The 20,473-nt window shown below is 34.7% G+C and overlaps 1 protein-coding gene across 2 annotated transcripts in view; it reads right to left on the bottom strand.

The window, feature by feature from the left end:
- The window catches only part of RNGTT (RNA guanylyltransferase and 5'-phosphatase), a 344,105-nt gene that overhangs the window by 303,578 nt on the left and 20,054 nt on the right, over positions 1–20,473 (bottom strand). For both annotated transcript variants that reach the window (XM_079146976.1, XM_079146977.1), the window contains exons 2-4: positions 11,646–11,755; positions 6,370–6,473; positions 6,186–6,274 (exon numbers count right to left, since the gene is read on the bottom strand). In XM_079146976.1, coding sequence (XP_079003102.1) covers positions 6,186–6,274; positions 6,370–6,473; positions 11,646–11,755 — 303 coding nt within the window. The remainder of the gene's footprint in view (positions 1–6,185; positions 6,275–6,369; positions 6,474–11,645; positions 11,756–20,473) is intronic.

Here is a 20,473-nt window from a genome sequence, read left to right as displayed (position 1 = left end):
AATGACTGTCAAGATTGAGGAAAAAGATACATTAGGAGTCTTTGGTTTATGATTTAAGTGACTGCTTGAATAGTGGTACCATTTAATAGGTTAAGAAGTACAAGCATTTAAATCAGTCTTACCAGTAAGACAATGAGTTCACTTTCAAATATGCTGAATTTAAGATTCTTATGGGCTTACAAGTAGTTGATAAAAAACTTCAAAGAAAGTTCTGAATGGAGCTATAGATTCAAGAATAATCATCATCAACTCCAGAAGAGATCTGTGGTATAGATAAGACTACTGAGAATGGATATGTAACATAGGAAAATTTAAGGATGGAATCTAAGGAAAACCATCCTTTCAAGAATAGGAAAAAGATAATCCATTAAAAAGAAACGGAGATTGGGAGGCTGGGGAGATAGCTCAGTCGGTAGAGTGATTGCCTCAAGGCCCTGGGTTCGGTTCGATCCCCAGCACCCAAAAAAAAAAAAAAAAAAATAGAAAGAAAGAAAGAAACGGAGATTGAACAGTCATGACCTTAACAAAACAAAGAGAACGGGGTCATACAAACCTAGAAAAGAGGAAGTTTCGAGATATGGGTATTCAGTTGTTTAAATGTTATAATGATTAGAACTGAAAGTGTATTTAATTAAGAGTGCTGAAGGACAAATCCAGACTGCAAAGAAGTAAACAGACATACATGGACCCAAGTATGGATTCTTTTAGAGTCAGCTGAGACCAGGGTGTGGCTCAGTGGTAGAGATACACGGTTGAGGAGGGGAGGCTGGGCAGGAGAAGCAGCACATATGACACTCAGCTAAGGGAAGGGGAACTGCAATCAGAAAGAAAGGCCTGGAGGTGGGAGCTACTTAATAAGAGATATTTACATGCATTTACAGACTGATGAAAGGACCTAGTTAAATGGCAAATGTTGACAATAGAGTTGAATTTATTCAACTGAAGTTTCTGAAAGGAAAAGATGAAAAATGGAAATCAGCTTTTAATAGAAAAATCCCTTAAAAATAAATATCATCATAAAAATCTATTAAATTCTATTATCTCTGTTGCCTTTTTTATTTTTTAAGTCTCTAAAAAATGACACAGAACTAAGTATGGTGGCACATGCCCATAATCCCAGCTGAGGCAGAAGGATCACAAGTTCCAGGACAGCATTAGCAAATTAGCAAAGCCCTAAGCAATTTAGCCAGACCCTGTTATCTCAAAATAAAAAATAAAAAGGGCTGGGGATATGACTCAGTGGTTAAACACCCCTGGGTTAAATCCCTGTGCCCAAAAATAAAAAAGTCACATAAAGATGTTAGCTATAAACATATTTTTTTAAGCCAACATTGGTCTTAAGCCAACATGTTAATATCTCCCTACACCTCATATTTTCAAGCCAACTTAAGCAACAAGTATTTCAACATCAGATGTGTTTCGCCAAAATTACCACTGCTTTTGTATTCAGTTTTTACTCTAGCAAGATCAAGTAAATATTTTGAGTAAGAAATGTAAGAATAATTACCAATTAGTAAGTCATGTGAAAGTGTGTAATTTTTTTAAAATACCATTTCTCATTTAATACTCCTTACTATACAAACACAGTTTTAGTCTTTTTTTTTTTTTTTTTTTTTCAGTACTGGGGATCGAACTCAGGGCCTTGTGCTTGCGAGGCAAGCACTCTACCAGCTGAGCTATCTCCCCAGCCAGTTTTAGTCTTAATATTCAGTTCTCCATCAAAATATAAACATAGTGGAAGGCTGAGACAGGAGTATCTCGAGTTCAAAGTCAGCCTCAGCAATGGCGAGGCACTAAGCAACTCAGTGAGACCCTGTCTCTAAATAAAACACAAAATAGGGCTGGGAATGTGGCTCAGTGGTTGAGTGCCCATGAGTTCAATTCCCAGTACAAAAAAAAAATATATGTATACATAAATAGAGGACTAGATTTTTAAAAATAAGGGATATAAAATTACAAAACCAACAAAATCTCTATAGAAAAAAAAATGTGCATTTAATGTAAAAAATTCCATTAACTAAGTATACTACAAGCTTAAATAGATCTTTGAAGTTAAAAAATTACTTTTCAGTTTTCTTCATTTGATTATGAGAATGGGTCCATCTAGTGGAATACAATAGTTTTTTTTTTTTGTTTTTTTTTTTTTTTAACAGACTGTTTTGATTAAGACATAAGTTTATAACTAAAGATTAGTTTACTACTAACAACTTCAAGGAAACTTCTTAATCAAATTTTACTTTATCTTCTAGGTAAGCTAATCAAATGAAATAAATTTATATGACAAAATCAAATTAAGAAAAGGTCCCCAACAAAAAAAAATATAATAATGAGGTACAGTTATATAAATGTATATACTGAATACAGAAATATAAATTAGGGAGATGTGACTAGAAATGATAGTCAATATATACAACTTCCAAGTTATCGTACTAGGCTGATAAATTTTTAAGATTAAAAAATTCTCTAGGGGCTGGGTTAGGGCACTGGGTTTGAGTCTCAGCACCACATAAAAATAAATAAAATAAAGGTCCATTGACAACAAAAAAATATTTTTAAAAAGTTTCTGATTAGTCTTAATCATTGCTCTTCCAGGGGACACTAGCAATGTCCAGAGGTAATTTGAATGGTCACAACTTGTGGGGTGCCATTAGTAAATAACAAGGAAACACTAGTGATGTTATTAGGCATCCTACAATGCATAGAGTAGCACCCGGAAATTAAGAATTATCCATTCCAACATGGGCGGAGCACACCAGTAATCCCAGAGGCTCAGGTGGCTGAGGCAGGAGGATCATGAGTTCAAAGCCAGCCTCAGCAACTTAGCAAGGCCCTAAGTAACTCAGTGAGACCCTAATCTCTAAATAAAATATTTAAAAAGGCTGCGGATGTGGTTCAGTGTTTAAGTGTCCCTGGATTCAATCCCTGGTACCACAAAAAATAAAAAAAGAAAAAGAATTATCCATTCCAAAGTATGTCAATAGAGTGTTAACAGAACCTGAGATACTCTAATCTAAATGAGCAACAAAAATGTTAAGGACAAAAAAAACTAACAATTATTAAGGATCTATTATGTGCCAAATATGTTAAATATTTTTATCTAAGCCAAAGAAATGTTTTTTTACCAAAATGAGCATGTGCTACTCATGAAAAGATATAGTCACAAATCTGTCACACATAAGTATAATCAGAAACACCTAGAAGCATTAGATAAGACACATATCTGACATAGACTACCATTAACCAATAAATTAGCTGTTTCTCTTCTAACACAAAACTTCTCCAGTCTACAAAAATACTCTCAAATGTGTATTTCTGTGTATTGTAAATAATGTTCACCAATATCAGAATCTCTTATCTTTAATTATAAATTCAAAAACTCCAAAAGAATAGTTTTTTGGTAAATAATTTAAAGATAAAACCTGACCTGAACTCATGAGACATTATTTATAGCCTATTTTTTCCACACATTATGAATATTCATATGTTTAACTCCAGAAATGTTTAGGGGTTAATTTTAGGATGCTAACACCCAGATTATCTCTAATTACTATTTTTCCACTAAAAGCAACCAGATTCCGTAGAGCAATAATTGATTCGTCTAGAAAACAACTTTTGCCAAAAAAAAAAAAATAAGAGAGAGAGAGAGAGAAACCATCAAATACTGATGAAGTAGTATCAAAAAGATACTATAACAAATGTGAAGGGGCTCCCACTGGCAGCAATCTGGACATTCAAATAAATATTAACTGCAACTGATTTAATACTTCAGACATACAAAAATTCATGAGTTCATGGATACTCCAATCCATTAATTTGAAAATTGAAAAATGAAGAATCAAATATTTGACTTGCTTTTCCAGTACAAACTGCATTTCAGGATAACCAAATTGTTGTAAAGAAATAGGTTTTCATCAAAGAATTCCAGATAATACATAAAATTAATTTTAAAATACCATTTTTTTTAGATAATCAAGGAAATCTAAAATTAACTAGGTTTTAGATGGCATTAACTAGGTTTTCAAATTGCATTCTACTTGGTATAAAAATTGCATGGTGATTACATAAAAACTGAAAGTCGTTAACAAAGATACATACTGAAAACATTGTTAGTGAAATGACATGGTATCTATGATTTCCTCTGAAATATTCAAAAAATGAATAAGGAAATGGAAAGGAAAGATTAAAAGTTCAGCAAAATGATAATTACTAAATAAATTATAATTACTAAGTAAATGTTAATTACTACTCTCACTAGTTTTACATGTTTGAAATTTTAAATTAAAAAAAATTACATGTACTGCCCTAGGGGAACTAACAGAAATATCTGACCACAAAGTTCAGATTTGGGACTGCAAAATTACTGTTTCCAATATTCAGAAAAGAATCCAGGCTTTTGTATATTTCAAGAACTTTAAATTTCCACTAAGCCTATAAAATCAGCCAACCTCCCACCCCATCTATTATCAACTGATAATTTAATTAACTCTCAACTCTGATGAAAGAATTAACAATTACACCAGCTAGTTTAGAGATGGTTATTTTTAAACCCAGGACAGCTTTGAAAATAAATGTTATGAATTCTGCCACATCACAAATGTTTATTACTGTCACAAGTATGCTTCCACATTATAAAAGAAGGTCAATATTTTCAGATCCTAGGAGTCCTTAAACTTAACTCTTTAATGTCTTTTGTTGAAAAAGATGTTATCAGCAATGGTCAGTGTCTGTTATTGTCTTTAGAATACTCAGTAAATAATTGCCAATACATCCTGCACCCCCAAACTTAGCAGGATCAAAGCAAATCTACTTCAATTCACTGTATCACTGTCAGTAATAAAAAACAAATAATATTTAACAGTACATACTATAGCAGGTTTTATGACTTTTATAACCTGTAAAATACTCAGTTTGAAAATTTTTCCTATCAGTCCTTCCAAGAATACAACTGTACAATCTATAACAAAGGGGGACTTGTTTTCCTAAACCAGGAGTATGAATCATGCTGAAATCATGGCATCTGAATCCAGATGTTAATTCTTCTTGCTGGGCATGAGAGCACCACCTATAATCTCAGCGATACAGGAGGCTGAAGCAGGAGGATCACAAGTTCAAGGTCAGCCCTGCCACTTAGTAAAGCCCTAAGGAACTTGGCCAGACCCTGTCTCAAAATAAAAAAGGACCCCTGAGTTCAATTCCCAGCACTTTAAAAAAAAAAGACTGTCCCCTTTTAAATTCATCACTACTGATTTAGGAAAACAAGTCCCCCTTATTATAAATTTTTGTGTCACATGTTTCCTGAATTCCCTTACTAACCGTTTTTCAGTTATTGTGTGAATGAGGAAAAATACAAGCTACTTAAAATCAAATAAAGAAATCAAAACAGAAAACAATAAAATCTGACATCAAAAATATTTAACAATAAAAAATATTTTCAAATATATACATATGATAACATAAACACCAGGAAAAAAATTAAAATTAAAACCAAACCTTTAAAATTCAGGAAGATGACTCCTAGCAACATTTTTAATAATAGTGAAAAAACTTGAAAATAACTCAAACATCATTTTAAGTAACTGTTAAATTTTAGGAGAATTTGTTTACTATCTTCAAATTTATTATCTGCTCTCAAATACTAGAATTCAAGCTCCACAAAAACAGAAACTTTTTTTCCATTTTCTTCACTGATGTGTTCCAAGAGCCTATGGCTGGCACAGAATAGCACTCAGTCACTATCTGCCCAAGAAACTGTCCATCCACAGGGGAATGCATACAATGTAGTATGTTCCTATGTTTGAATACTACTACACAGTAACAAAAATAAACTACGTTTATATACATCATAATGGATCACTCTCAGAAATGTAATACTGAATGAAAAGAAGAAAGCTTCAGGGAAATACATAAGGTACAAAATGTAAACAAAAACAAAAAAATTCAGTGGTTAAGATAGAATTTTCCCAAAAGTATACCTTGAATGGGAGTAATTAGAGATTTATCTTAGAAATCACAAAAACTGTGAAAATATATTTTTCATATAACTCAAAAAAGTTACTCTCTTACTTAATAAACACTACTTGGTGATTATTTAAAAGAGAAAAACAACTTCCATATCAACCAACTTACAAAGAACAGAAATACAAATACAAAATAAAATAGTCAACAGTGGTAAAGCCAAACGTTACCTATAAGTTCAGGTGGATTTCTTTCATTAAATCGCTCACACAAACGAATGAAAGTCTCAGTATTCTCAGTTGTAGGGCATTCACCATGTCTAATAACACAGGGGGGGGAAATTTTTTTTGAGAAAAAAAGATTTACAAATTTCAAGAAAAGTTTCAATTTAAAAAGTCTTAAAACATAACTTACCCTTTACACTGAAGCTTTATATATTTGATTCCTTCTTTTTCTATGTCATTTCTGTCATAGAATCTCGAAGTATTCGTCAGGTCCACCAACAAGCCCATTTTAACCTTAAAAAATAAAAAAGCAGATTTACTAGTAACTGAATTTGTTCCAAAACAAGTTGACTAGCCAGACATGGTGGCGCACACCTGTAATCCCAGCAACTCAGAAGGCTGAGGCAGGAGGATCACAAGTTTGAGGCCAGCCTTAGCAATTTTGCAGTGCCCTAAGCAACCTGCCTCAAAATAAAATAAAAGCAACCCTATATTTAAATTAAAAATTTAAAAAGGGCTGGGGATGTGCTCAGTAGTTAAGCAACCCTGGGTTCAATCCCCAGTACCCAAAAAAAAAAAAAAACAAGTTGACTAAATGGCAGTACTACAGTTCATCCATCCACATTGAGGGAGATTTTATGTTCACTCTGCCACTGAACAATTTACAGTGATAGTACCACTTGGCTCAGTCTTCTTCAAGACAGTATAACTTAGCAAGCACTCAATGAAATAAATTAACTCCTAAACTAACAACAGAAGAGGAACATAAGATAAACAGCCACTCAGAACATCACAAAAGCTTACCCAAAAATAAAACACTGACATAGTTTTCTGCACCTTTTTGCACACTCATGATTTACTGGACAACAGCCTGGAACAGGAAGAACATCCATCTGAAATATCCCACAGCTCTAGCTCCAGGCACACATCATCCCATCATTCCAAGAAGCCACCACCAATCATTCTGTTCCTATCTATTGACTATATCTCAGACATAAAATATGAGACAAGTCATTTATACCATAAATATCTACATACATATGGCTTGTGCAGTCCCCTATTTGATTAATAACCCTTCTATCTATTTTCTGAAAATATACTATAAAGCCTGAAGTTACACTCTTCAAAAAGATGCAAGGTGAAATAAAAAGAGACTTTCAGGCAAATAAATTTTTTAAAAAAATTCCCTCCTCTCTTATTGGATATCATAAAAAACAAGGTAATGGTTTAAAAAAGAAGGAAAAAAATAGAACCAAAACCTCGTTTTCAATGAATATAAAAGGCACATAAAATCTACAATTCAAGACAATGTCTAAGTTCTGCCAAAAGAAATTAAGAGCACTGCAGAAGCTATGTGGGAAGAAGGAAAAAATAAATAAGAGAAGCAGTTTAGAAAATAAGAGCTCACCCAAAATGATAGACACGTCTCTCATTTTACACAAAAGCCAAAGAATCTGGGAAAAACCTGGAAGACTACAGTGAAATGAAAGTGGAGAATGGAAAAAAAGCAATAAAGATACACAAAAATAGTAAAAATGACCCAGTGCCAATAAATGTCATAAAATGCCTGCACAAACACACTCCATCAAGGAACCATTCACAAAAATCAATCAACAAGAGACTAATTAAATTGTGGTACATACTTTAAAGGAATACACTATGATGCTATTTTTAAAAGGATGTTTGTGGTGTATTAATATATGCAGATCTTCCAAACAGATTCAGTTTGAAATTCAAGATTCAGGCACATGCCTTTAGTCCCAACTACTAAAAAGGTTGAGGATAAGGGTCGCTTGAGCTCACAACTGAAGACCAACCTAGGCAACACAGCATGACCCTATCTCAAAAACAAAAACAAGAAAAGCAAAGTTCAGAACAGTATATATGGTATGCTACCTTGAGTGTAAAGGGGAGAAAATAATAATCTCTATTTCTGTTGCTAATTCACACATAAAGAAAGAATACATTACAAACCTTGGACCTATGGGAGTTGTAGTGAGAAATGAGACAGCAAAAGAACGGAGATTTTACAATCTCAACTTTTTAAACTTAGATTTTGAAACAAGTGAGTGTATTGTCTTTTTTAAATTAAAAGATAAAAATCAGAGTAGAATCACATCTTAGGCAGTTAAATTCTAATTCTAACTATATATAGTAAAAAAGTATACACAGTTAAAATTCCCTCATAAATCCCTTAAGTAACCAACAAAGAATAGTACACATAGCCTTATTTGTGCATCTCACTGGAGACTTAAATCTCATCTCTCAACAAATCCATTACAGCAAATTTTTCTTTCTAAGTGGAACAAAAACCATAAATTCTTCTGCCAAGCACTATCTGAAATAGCTGACTTGAGTTCAGGGGCCATGTGGTATGAAAAATTCTTAAACACTACAATCACAACCAGCCTATCAAGACAACTAAAGAAATGCATGCATGAACTAAGCCCAAAGGAACAGTTAATTCACATCTCTTCCACTAAATTCTGTTGAACATACACTCTGGAAAAAAAGGCAAGAGAAATAATCTCCACTTATTAAACAATTTTTTCTCTTTTTCGTAATTTTATTTTGTTTTTATTGAGAAATAATTGTTGGACTTGCCTAATAAAGACTAGTTACATAATGATAGGGTCCATTGTTACAAGGGGGGAAAAAATGGCAAAAAATTTAAATTTCATTCATAACAAAATAGACAAAAATGCACACTTCTAAAATGCATACTCTCAGTTCTAATAATGAACTCTACTAGTTTTTTGTTGTCGTTGCTGTTATTTTGAGGATTTTTTTTTTAATTTTTTTAGATGTCGATAGACCTTTATTTTATTCATTTATTTATATGTGGTGCTGAGGATTGAACCCAGTGCCTCACACGTGCTAGGTAAGTGCTCTACCACTGAGCTACAACCCCAGCCCCTGTTGTTTTGAGTGTTTTGTTTTGTCTTGTCTTGTTACATTGCCCAGACTGGTTTTAAACTCCTAGACTTAAGTGATCCTCCTGCCTCAGACTCCACCACAGCAGAAACTACAGGCGTGTGCCACCACAGCCATGGTTAATATTATTGCTTTCTTCAGGGACTATGTATTGCTAGACTCAAAGATTTACATACCATAAAACAGCCTCTCGGTATGCTAGGATTAGAACTCAAGTTGTCAGTTACCAGGCTCAAAGTAAAAACAAATGTGGTAATAAGCAGGAAAATGTGTATTGTCTAACTACACAGGAACATTTTAGCCAAGGAAACAAACTGTTAATATACCTTAAATGCCCACAAGACCCCCATATATGTATATGTATCAATAGGTGTGATAAGTTTGTGCAAATAATGGTTTATATGAATGTGTGTATACACACATATTACATACACCTATTTTCATAATAATCCCAATTCATGGAGCTAAGGAAATAATAGTATACCTCAGAGTTGATCTAAGATTTAAATGAAATATACTTACTCTATGCCAATTACTGTTCTATACTTCACATGTATCAATTTTTTTAAAAGATGCAGAAACTGGAATATGAAGAGATCATGTAACTTGCTTACAAAGCTTTTAAGTAGCAAACTGGGATTCAAACCCAGGTTACCTGGCGTGTAAGCCCAAACTCTTAGCACACTACCTAGAAAATATTAACACTCCAAAAAACATTAGGTTAAGACGTCCAATATAATTACTAATAATGAAAATTAAAATAAAAAGTATACAAGTAAGCTAAAATGAAAAATATAAACAAATGACTCAAAGTTACCCTGAGGAAAAGGATGAATAACAGGTTTTAAAAATCTAAGTGGCTACTTTTCTATCCCATATGAACCTTGCACATACTAGACACTAATATTCATTCAGTGTACTAATAAAGCATACAGCAATAAGATTACTGAGAGTATAAAATATATATAACAAGGACTGATACTGTGGGTTGAATTATGTCCTATAAAAAGATGTGTTCAAATCCTAATCCCAGTACCTGAGAATGTGACCACTTGAAAATGGAGTAACTGGGTTGGCAGGTTTGACCAAGTTAAGATGATATCATACTAGATTAAGGTAGGCTCTAATCAAATGCATTACAAGAAAAGGGAAATTGGGGGCCGGGGCTTCAGCTCAGTGGTACTGAGGTTGCCTAGCACATGTGAGGCACTGGGTTCTATCCTCAATACCACATAAAAACAAACAAAATAAAGGTATTGTGTCCACCTACAACTAAATACATATATATATATGGAAAGTGTTTATATATTTCATATATATATATAGGGGTGTTTATATATTTCATATATATATATATGAAATTTGAACACAAAGACACACAAGTGGAATATCATGAGCATAGTGGCAGACACTGAAATGATAAAGCTACAAGCCAAGGAATACAAAGGACTACAGACAACTGCCAGAAGCTAGAAGAGGCATGGAAAACATTCTCCCTCCAAGCACCCAAAAGGAATCAATCTTGCTAAACCTCAATTTCAAACTTCTACCTTCCAGAATTATAAGAAACTAAACACCTTTTGTTTCAAGCTGCCAGTTTGTGGTAATTCGTCATGGCAGCCCTGGGAAACTAATGTAACCAGCATTATGATAGATTAATGTGAAAAAACAAAGTTTCATCTACTCCTAAAAAACAAAAGCTACCTGCTGGGCACAGAAAATGGCATAGTCACTCTGGAAAATAGTTTGGTAGTATTTTGTAAAACTGAATATGCATTTATCATATGACCCAGTAATCATACTCGTAAGCATTTATCCCAGAAAAATGAATATTTATGTTCACACGAAAGCCTCAATATGAATGTTCACAGCAGCTTTATTCATAATCCCTCACAACTGAGAACAATCCAAATATTCTTCAACAGGAAAACAGTTAAACTGTGGAATAACCATACAATTTAATACTACTCAACAATGAAAAGGAACAAACTTTTGGGTAATACATGTAACAACTTGGACAGAACTTAAGAAATAGATATATTCCCAAAGTGAGAAAACTACAGAGACAGACAATGGATTTGCAGCTGCCAATGTACCTGGACAGGAGCAGGAAGAGGTTGTGACTACAAATGGATACTTTTCTCTTTTATAAATAGGTAGCATGAAGGAGTTCCTCCTTGGAGATGGAATAGTTCTGCAACCATCACCAAGAATTTACACACAGGATCAAATTGTACAGAATGATACACACATACACATACACACATATGAATGTGTACAAAAACTAAATGAAATCTGGAAACAGTACTGTACCAATGTCAATTTCCTGCTTTTGATAATATCCTACAATTATATAAAATGTCACCATTAGGAGAAGCTAGGGGAAGAGTCACAGAACTCTATACATAATTTTTGCAACTTCCTCTATTGATTATCTCAAAATAAAATGTTTGCTTCTAAAAAGAGACCTAAAGAACAAAAGAGGAATAAAATATGTTAAATCAATAGCAAAAAAAAAGTTTTGCTTCTTACCTTTAGACTCTTTAGATAATTTGAGAGCATACTGGGATGGAATCGATTTTCTTCAGCAACTTGACTATCATATCTTGGTCCCAGCATTGTCTTCAGGGGTAAAAATCTTCCTAAATGACATTAAGATGAGTAATAACTTTCATTAAAAAAAAATGTTTCAGATTAAACCCCTATAATTAGGAATTCTCAAAATCATCCTTTTAAACCATGGTAAATGGAAAAGTAATCTGTAGATCTAATTGTTCATGAATACACTGGTTCAGCCTTGGCATTTTTAAAGAAAAAATTAATTCGAGAAATTGAAAATTAACTTAAGAGCAATAGAAAAATCACCAGTGAATCAAATTTCCATACTCTTCCGCGCCAAACCACCATTACTTAAAAGACGCAATGTTGCTCAAGTGGTAGAGTGCTCGCCTACCATGCATGAGGCCCTGGATTTGATCTCTAGTACTGACGGTGGGTTAAAAAAAAAAAAGGGGGAGAAAAAAAAATAACTCTTATAGATCTGCTACTAAAAAACTGATAATGAAGTAAATTAAATCAATTCTTTAAATTTCTTGATTATATGGCTTTTAATATGAGGCTGGAAGTTTCTTCATCTTATAGACTTCAACCTACATCTCAGGATAAAGATCATGCTAGGATATGCTACTGTGTTGAGAGGCTGCTAACAAATATTACTCTCCAAAAAACTATAAGTGAATATAACCTCAGCAAAAAGATTGACCTTTATTTTACCTTTTCTTTAGAATCATAGTACAAGCATAGAAGTCACCTTATATAATCACATATGTATATATAAATATATAATTTTAATACCTATTTAACTGATTTATATTTTCAAACAAAAAAATAAAAATATCTACCCAAAATAATATCTAAGTGAAATCTTAACATCTGTCCAGAAGCATTTAACCTAAATTTCATGAAGATTTTTCTTTTCTACAAAACCATTTAAAATAACACCCCCATAACACAAGAAATAAAAGCAAGAATCAATAAATGGGACAGATTCAAACTAAAAAGCTTTTTTACAGCAAAGGAAACAATCAATAATGTGAAAAGAGAACCTACAGAGTGGCAGAAAATCTTTCCACACACACTTCAGACAGAGCACTCATCTCCAAAGATTATAAAGAACTTTAAAAAATTTACACCCAAAATACAAACAACCCATTCGATAAATGGGCTAAGGAAATGGGCAGACACTTCACAGAAGAAAATATATAGATGTTCAACAAATATATGAAAAAGTGCTCATCAATCCTAGTAATTAGAGAAATGCAAATCAAAACCACCCTAAGATTTCATCTCACTCCAATTAGAATGGCTATTATCAAGAACACAAGCAATAATAAGAGTCGGGTGGATGTGGGGAAAAAGGCACACTCATACACTACTGGTGGAGTTGCAGATTGGTATAGCCACTCTGGAAAGCAGTATGGAGACTCCTCAGAAAACTTGGAATAGACCCAACATTTGACCCAGCTACCCCATTCCTCGGTTTATACCCAAAGGACTTAAAATCAGCATACTACAGTGAGGCAGCCCCATCAATGTTCATAGCAGCTCAATTGACAAAAGATAGATTGTGGAACCAACTGAAATGCCCTTCAGTTGATGAATGGATAAAGAAACTGTGGTATATTTACATAATGCAATATTACTCAGCCATAAAGAAGAATAATGGCATTTGCTGGTAAATGGAAGAAGCTGGAAAATATAATGCTAAGTGAAATAAGTCAAGCCCAAAAACCAAAGGCTGAATGTTTTCTCTGATAAGTGGATGAAGATATATAACAGGGGGAGGGGAAGGGGGCACGGGGGAAGAGAAGAATGAAGGAACTTTGGATGGTGTAGAGGAAAATGGGGTGGGAGGGGATGGGAGACAGAAAGTAAGTAGAATGAAACAGTATTACCCTATGTATATGTATGATTACATGAATGGTATAAATCTATATTGTGTAAAACCATAGAAATGAAAAGTTGTACCCCATTTGTGTACAATGAATCAAAATGCAGTCTAAAAATTTTTAATAAAAAAAATAAAATAAAATAACCTCCACATTGCTAAATCCAGTGGTCAAGTCTCAGTTCTCACCTACTTAAGCTCTAAGTAACATAAAACAACTGATCAGTTTCTGATTAAAGAAAGAGTTCTTGAATCATTTTCTTCAGATTTCAGGGGAATATGTCTTCCTTGTTTTCCTTATACCTCTCTGGCCCTTTCTTCTCTGTCTTTTCTATTGGCTTCTCATCTCCTTGACTGCTCCCTCTGGGTTGTGTTTGTTTGTTTGCTGTGGTCCTGGAGGTGCTTTGCCACTGAGTCACATCTCCGGCCCTTATTTTTTATTTTGAGACAAGGTCTCACTAAATTGCTGAGGGCCTTGCTAAGTTGCTGAGGTTAACCTAGAACTTGTGATCCTCCTGCCTCAGATTCCCAGATTGCGGGGATTACAGTCATGTGCCAGCCTGCCCAGTATCCATTACCCTGCCCCCCATGTTTTGTCTCAGGCTTAGTCCTTCACCTCTCTTCTATCTGCATTCATTTCCTTGGTGTCTAAACCAGTCTCATGAGGGTTTTGAGTTCTTTTGTTTGCTTGCTTGTGTGTTTGTTTGTTTTGGAAGCCCTGGACATTGAACCCAGGGTCTCCTGCATGGTAGGCAAATGCTCTAACACTAAGCTATAGTCTCCCAGCCTTAGTCTCATGGCTTTCAAAGCCACCGATGTGCTGACAACTTACAAATTTACATCTCCACTCAAAACCTCTCCCTTGACTCCAGACTCAAATACCAAACTGCGTATCTGATTTAGCAGACATCTCAGATTTGATACCCAAAGGTGATCCCTCAATATTCAAATTCTAAAACCTATTCTTTCTCATGGCTTCCCCATCTCAGCAATAGTAATGTAATTCTTTTAGTAACTCAACACATAACTCTGTGGGTTATCCTTGACTCCTTTGTTCTCATGCCCCCACCTAATCCATCAACAAATTCTGTCATATCTACCTTCAAGTATCTGACCATTTCTCATCAACTCAGTCATCATCTCTCAGTCAGTCATCTCTCCTAGACAATTACAGATCATTTAGTTTAACAGATATTCAGTAAGTACCTGCTATTTATTAGGCTTTGCTCTAGGTGCATAGAATACATTAGTGAAAAGAAAAACAGAAAATTGTCTGCCCTCATCATTTACAATTGATTAGGAAGAGATATGCCATTAATGATAGCCTAAGAAATAAGTACTATGTAAAAAGATTCTTCCCCTTAGACCTTAGTTCCTTCTCATTGTTGCTTCACAGATCTAATCCTATTTCCATCCGCTCCTTCACACTTCACTTTCCTTCTTATCCCAAATCAGAGTCCATACCTGATCATTATCAGTTCCCTGCAAATAACCTTAACTCCCTGCTCTGCCCCCATGACTCAATGAACTCAATCACTGACTTCTGTGTGCCTACACCTAGCATCTGAGGCTTCCGAGAGAATCTCACAGCACAAATGATGACACAATAAATCATAACCACCAATTCCCAATGCAATCCCACCACATACTACTAACTACATGATTATATAATTGTATCACACATTTTCCTCTTTACTGAAACAAAGCAAGCTTCCCCACCTCTTTATTTTTTCATTATTTTTACTGTGCACTATACTTATACATAATAGAATTTGCTGTTACATATCTGTATGTGAACATAACAATATAACTTGGTCAATATTGTTCCCCAATACTTCCCTCTTCTCTCTCCTCCATCCTCCCCCTTGTCCCTTTCCTCTAGTCTACTAATATCCCTTCAATTTTCATGAAATTACACACGCACACACACCTTTCTTTTCCTTTATCCTCTCTAGCTTCAATATATTAGAGAAAACATGAGAACCTTGACTTTCTGAGTTTGGCTTTTTTTGCTTAACATAATGCTCTCAAGTTATATCCATTTTCCTGAAAATGACATAATCTCATTCTTCTTTATGGATGAACAAAACTCCACTGTGTATATATAACATATTTTCTTTATCCGTTGATGGACACATAGGCTGGTCCTATAATTTAGCTATTGTGATTGTGCTGCTATAAATATGGTGTACACATGTCATTACAGGATGATGACTTTAATTTTTTAGGATAAATAGGAGTGGTATAGCTGGATCACATGGTAATTCCATTCCTAATCTTTTGAGGAACATCCTATTGGGTTAAATACTAATCAGTGTCTAGGAAAGCTTGCAGTGAAAGAAGACTGGTAAAAGAATGGGCTAAGGGGCTGGGGATACAGCTCAGTTGGTGGAGTGCTTGCCCCACATCCACTAAGCCCCTGGGTTCAATCCCCAGCACCACAAAAAAAAAAAAAAAAAAAAAAAAAAAAAAGAATGGGGTAATGAAGGTAATGAGGAGGGGCCACTTCCCTTATCTCCAATCCATAGGAGAAAATTTATAACCAAGGTTATAAAATAAAGAGGCCTCATAAAAACAAATCTACCTGCACAGTGGGAATGCAACCTATCCTACATATTCCCCCTACTTGCAGGCAATGGTACAGCATGACCTTCCACAATCAAGAAATAGGTAATAAAATGTCCAAATCCTCTCCATAGCTGGACATGGTGCACATGCCTGTAATCCCAGTGGTAGGGAGACTGAGGCGGAAGGATTGCCAGGTTCAAAGCCAGCCTCAGGAACTAGGAGAGGCCCTAAGCATCTGAGCATGGCCTTGTCTGAAAATAACAAATAGGAGTGCGGATGTGGCTCAGTGGTTAGGCACCCCTGGGTTCAATCCCTGGTACTCAAAAACAAAAGCTCTGTTAAGTCCTCTAAATTCTGTCTTCAGAATTGAAAAACTAAACCACAGGGGTTTTTTTGTTTGTTTGTTTGTTTGTTTTTTGAGACAGGGTCTCACTAAGTTGCTGAGGCAGGCTTGGAACTTGCAATCCTTATACGTCAGCCTCCTAACCCGCTAAGATGACCTGGAGTATTTTCTCTTTTGAGAAGAGTCTGTCTAGTGATTTGCCCATTTATTGAGTTACTTGGGTTTTTGGTAAGTTTTCTGAGTTCCACTATATATTCTGAATATTAATCTCCTCTGTCAGAAGAGTAGCTAGCAAAGATTTTCTACCATTCTGTAGAGTCTCCCTTCACATTTTGAATTGTTTACTTTGCTGTGCAGGAATTTTCTAATTTGAAGCCATCCCATTTGTGAATTCTTGGAATTATTTCCAGAGCTTTAGTGGTCCTGTTGAAGTTGTTGCCTGCATCTGTAAGTTGGTTTACCCCACATTTTCTTCTATCAGTTGTAAAGTTTCTGGTGTAATTCATAAGTCTTTGAGTCATTTTGAGTTGACTTTTGTAGATGGTGAGAGATATGGATCTAGACTCATTGTTCTATTATGGATAATCAGATTTCCCAACACCATTTTTTTTTCTCCAACATGTTTTTGGCACCTTTGTCAAGGATCAGACATATCCTCAGTGCCTCTATACAGTTCCATTGATCTCTATGTATTTATGCTAGTACCATGCAGTTTCAGTTCTGAAGTATAATTTTAAGTCAGGTACTGTGATATCTCCAGCATTGCTCTTATAGCTTAGAATTGCTCCCTCTATTCTGGGTGTTTTATTCTTCCATATGAATATTAAGACTTTTTTCTAGTGATATGAAGAACACCATTGGTAGTTTGACAGGGACTGCATTAAATCTGTATATTGCTTTTGATAGTATGACCATTTTAACAATATTAATTCTGCCTATCCATGAACATGGTAGATCTTTCCATCTTCTAGTTTCTGCTTTCTTTCTTCAGCACCTCTTTTTCAAAGTAGCTTCTCATTATGTTCTGTAGCTCAGTGATGTCTGTCGTGATATTTCTTTTGGCATCATGTATTTTAGTAATTTGAGTCTTCTCTCTCCTCTTTGTTAGTGTGGCTAAGGGTTTGTCTATTTTGTTTACTTTCTCAAAGAACCAACTTTTTGTTTTGTCAATTTTTTGAATAGTTTCTTTTGTTTCAATTTCATTGATTTCAGCTCTGATTTTAATTATTTCCTGTCTTCTACTACTTTTGCTGTTATTCTGTTCTTCTTTTTCTAGGGCTTTGAGCTGTAATGTTAGGTCATTTAATTGTTGACTCTTCATTCTTTTCTGGAATGCGCTCCATGCAATGAATTTTCCTCTTAGTACCGCTTTCATAGTGTCCCAGAGATTTTGATATGTTGTATCATCCCTCTCATTGACCTCTAAGAATTTTTTAATCTCCTCCCTGATGTTTTTTGTTATCCATGTTTCATTCAATAGCATATTATTTAGTCTCCAAGTGTTGGAGTAATTTCCTTTTTTTACTTTGTCATTGATTTCTACTCTCAGTCCATTATGATCTGATAGAATACAAGGCAGTATCTCTATTTTTTTGCATTTCCTAAGGGCTGCTTTGTGGCATAACACATGGTCTATTTTCAAGAAGCTTCCATGTGCTGCTGAGGAGAAAGTGTTATCTGCTCATTGATACATGGATGTAATATTCTATATATGTCTACTAAGTCTAGGTTATTGATTGTGTTATTAAGTTCTGTGGTTTCTATGGTTGGATTTTGTTTGGAAGATCTATCTAGTGACGACAGCGGTGCGTTAAAGCCGCCCAGAATCATTGTGTCGTGGTCTATGTGATTCTTGAAATTGAGAAGGATTTGTTTGATGTATAGGAATGCACCATTGTTTGGGGCATAAATATTTACTATCTTTATGTCTTCCTGATTTATGGTTCCCTTAAGCAGTATGAAATGTCCTTCTTTATCCCTTCTGACTAACTTTGGCTTGAAGTCCACTTTATCTGATATAAGGATGGAAATCCCCGCTTTTTTACTGAGTCCATGTGCGTGGTAGGTTTTTTCCCATCCTTTCACCTTTAGTCTGTGGATGTCTTTTTCTATGAGATGAGTCTCTTGTAGGCAGCATATTGTTGGGTCTTTCTTTTTAATCCATTCTGCCAGTCTATGTCTTTTGATTGATGAGTTTAGGCCATTAACGTTCAGGGTTATTATTGAGAAATGATTTGTATTCCCAGTCATTTGGCTTATTTTTGGTTTTTAATCGGCTTGGTTTCTCCTTTGAGTGGTTTTTCTCTAAGGTAGTTCCTCCCTTTGCTGACCTCCATTGTTGTTTTCCATTTCCTCCTCATGGAATATTTTGTTGAGAACATTCTGTAGTGCAGGCTTTCTATCTGTAAATTCTTTTAACTTTTGTTTATCATGGAAGGATTTTATTTCATCTTCAAATCTGAAGGTTAGTTTTGCTGGGTATAGGATTCTTGGTTGGCAACCATGTTCTTTCAGAGCTTGAAATATGTTGCTCCAGGCCCTTTTAGAGTCTGGGTTGAGAAGTCGGCTGCTATCAGTATCGGTCTCCCCCTATATGTAATCTGATGCTTTTCTCTTGCAACCTTCAAAATCCCATCTTTATTTTGTATGTTGGGCATTTTCATTATAATGTGCCTTGGTGTGGATCTGTTGTGATTCTGTGCATTTGGTGTTCTGTAAGCCTCTTGTATTTGATTTTCCATTTCATTCTTCAGGTTTGGGAAATTTTCTGATATTATTTCATTGAATAGGTTGTTCATTCCTTTGGTTTGTATCTGTGTGCCTTCCTCAATCCCAATAATTCTTAAATTCGGTCTTTTCATGATGTCCCATAGTTCTTGGAGATTCTGTTCATGATTTCTTACCATCTTTTCTGTTTGGGCGACTTTATTTTCAAGATTAAATATTTTGTCTTCATTGTCTGAGGTTCTGTCTTCCAAGTGGTCTAGTCTGTTGGTGATGCTTTCCATTGAGTTTTTTATTTGGTTTATTGTCTCCTTCATTTCAAGGATTTCCGTTTGGTTTTTTTTGAGAATCTCTATCTCTTTTTTGAAATGATCTTTTGCTTCCTGCTGGTGCTCTTTTAGCTTATTGGTATTATCATTCATTGCGTGCATTTGCTCTCATCTCATCCTTTGCTTTGTGAATCATCTTAATCATGTATAATCTGAAGTCTTTTTCTGACATTTCTTCTAACATACTGTCATTAGATTCTATTACTATAGAATCTAGATTTGTTTGGATCATTTTCTTCCCTTGTTTTTTCATGTTGTTCATGTATCTTCCCCTCTAGCAGTGCAGATCTGGGGTATTGCAGATTTCCCCCTATAGGCTTATAGTGGCCCTATAGGTTTCCAAAACCCTTTCTTTAAGGGGAGATCAATATTAGCAGTGCCCAAATCAGACACTATGCAATCTTAGACCAAATAGCCCCTATGGGGACAATAACAAAATTGTCATAATAAACAAAATGAGTTCAAATATTATCTTTGGTAAAACAAACAGGTTTGCAATAAGGTCTGCTTCAGCACCTCACTGTAGATGTCTTTCACCTTCTTGGTTAGATTTATTCCTAGGTTGTCATTGTTTGTTATTTTTCTTTTAGGCCATCATGAATACTTTCCCAACTCTTTTAAACCAACAACTGTATAGCTTACTAATAAGAAAAAAAGAAACATGCCACAGTAAAAAAGATAACTTTATATAATGTTTGCCACATGTCAGACATTTCTTACAAATTTTTTTACATAATTTATTTACTTCTAACAATAAATACTACTAGTATTCCAATTTTAGATAAGAAAAACAAGGCAAAGACAAACTGACAGGTGTCACACTATTAATAAATGGTAGAACAATGATCCAGAGGTAGAGCAAGGTGACTAAGATCCTCCAGTGATATTCTCCAAAGTTGGAACAGATTCATGCACCAAACTGAAGGCAGAATTAAGGACAGGTAGTGTA

Source organism: Sciurus vulgaris (genome assembly GCF_902686455.1).
Source record: "Sciurus vulgaris genome assembly, chromosome: 7".
Classification (NCBI taxonomy): domain Eukaryota; kingdom Metazoa; phylum Chordata; class Mammalia; order Rodentia; family Sciuridae; genus Sciurus; species Sciurus vulgaris.
The sequence above is the reverse complement of the archived record's forward strand: the minus strand, read 5'-3'. Positions and strand labels throughout refer to the sequence as shown.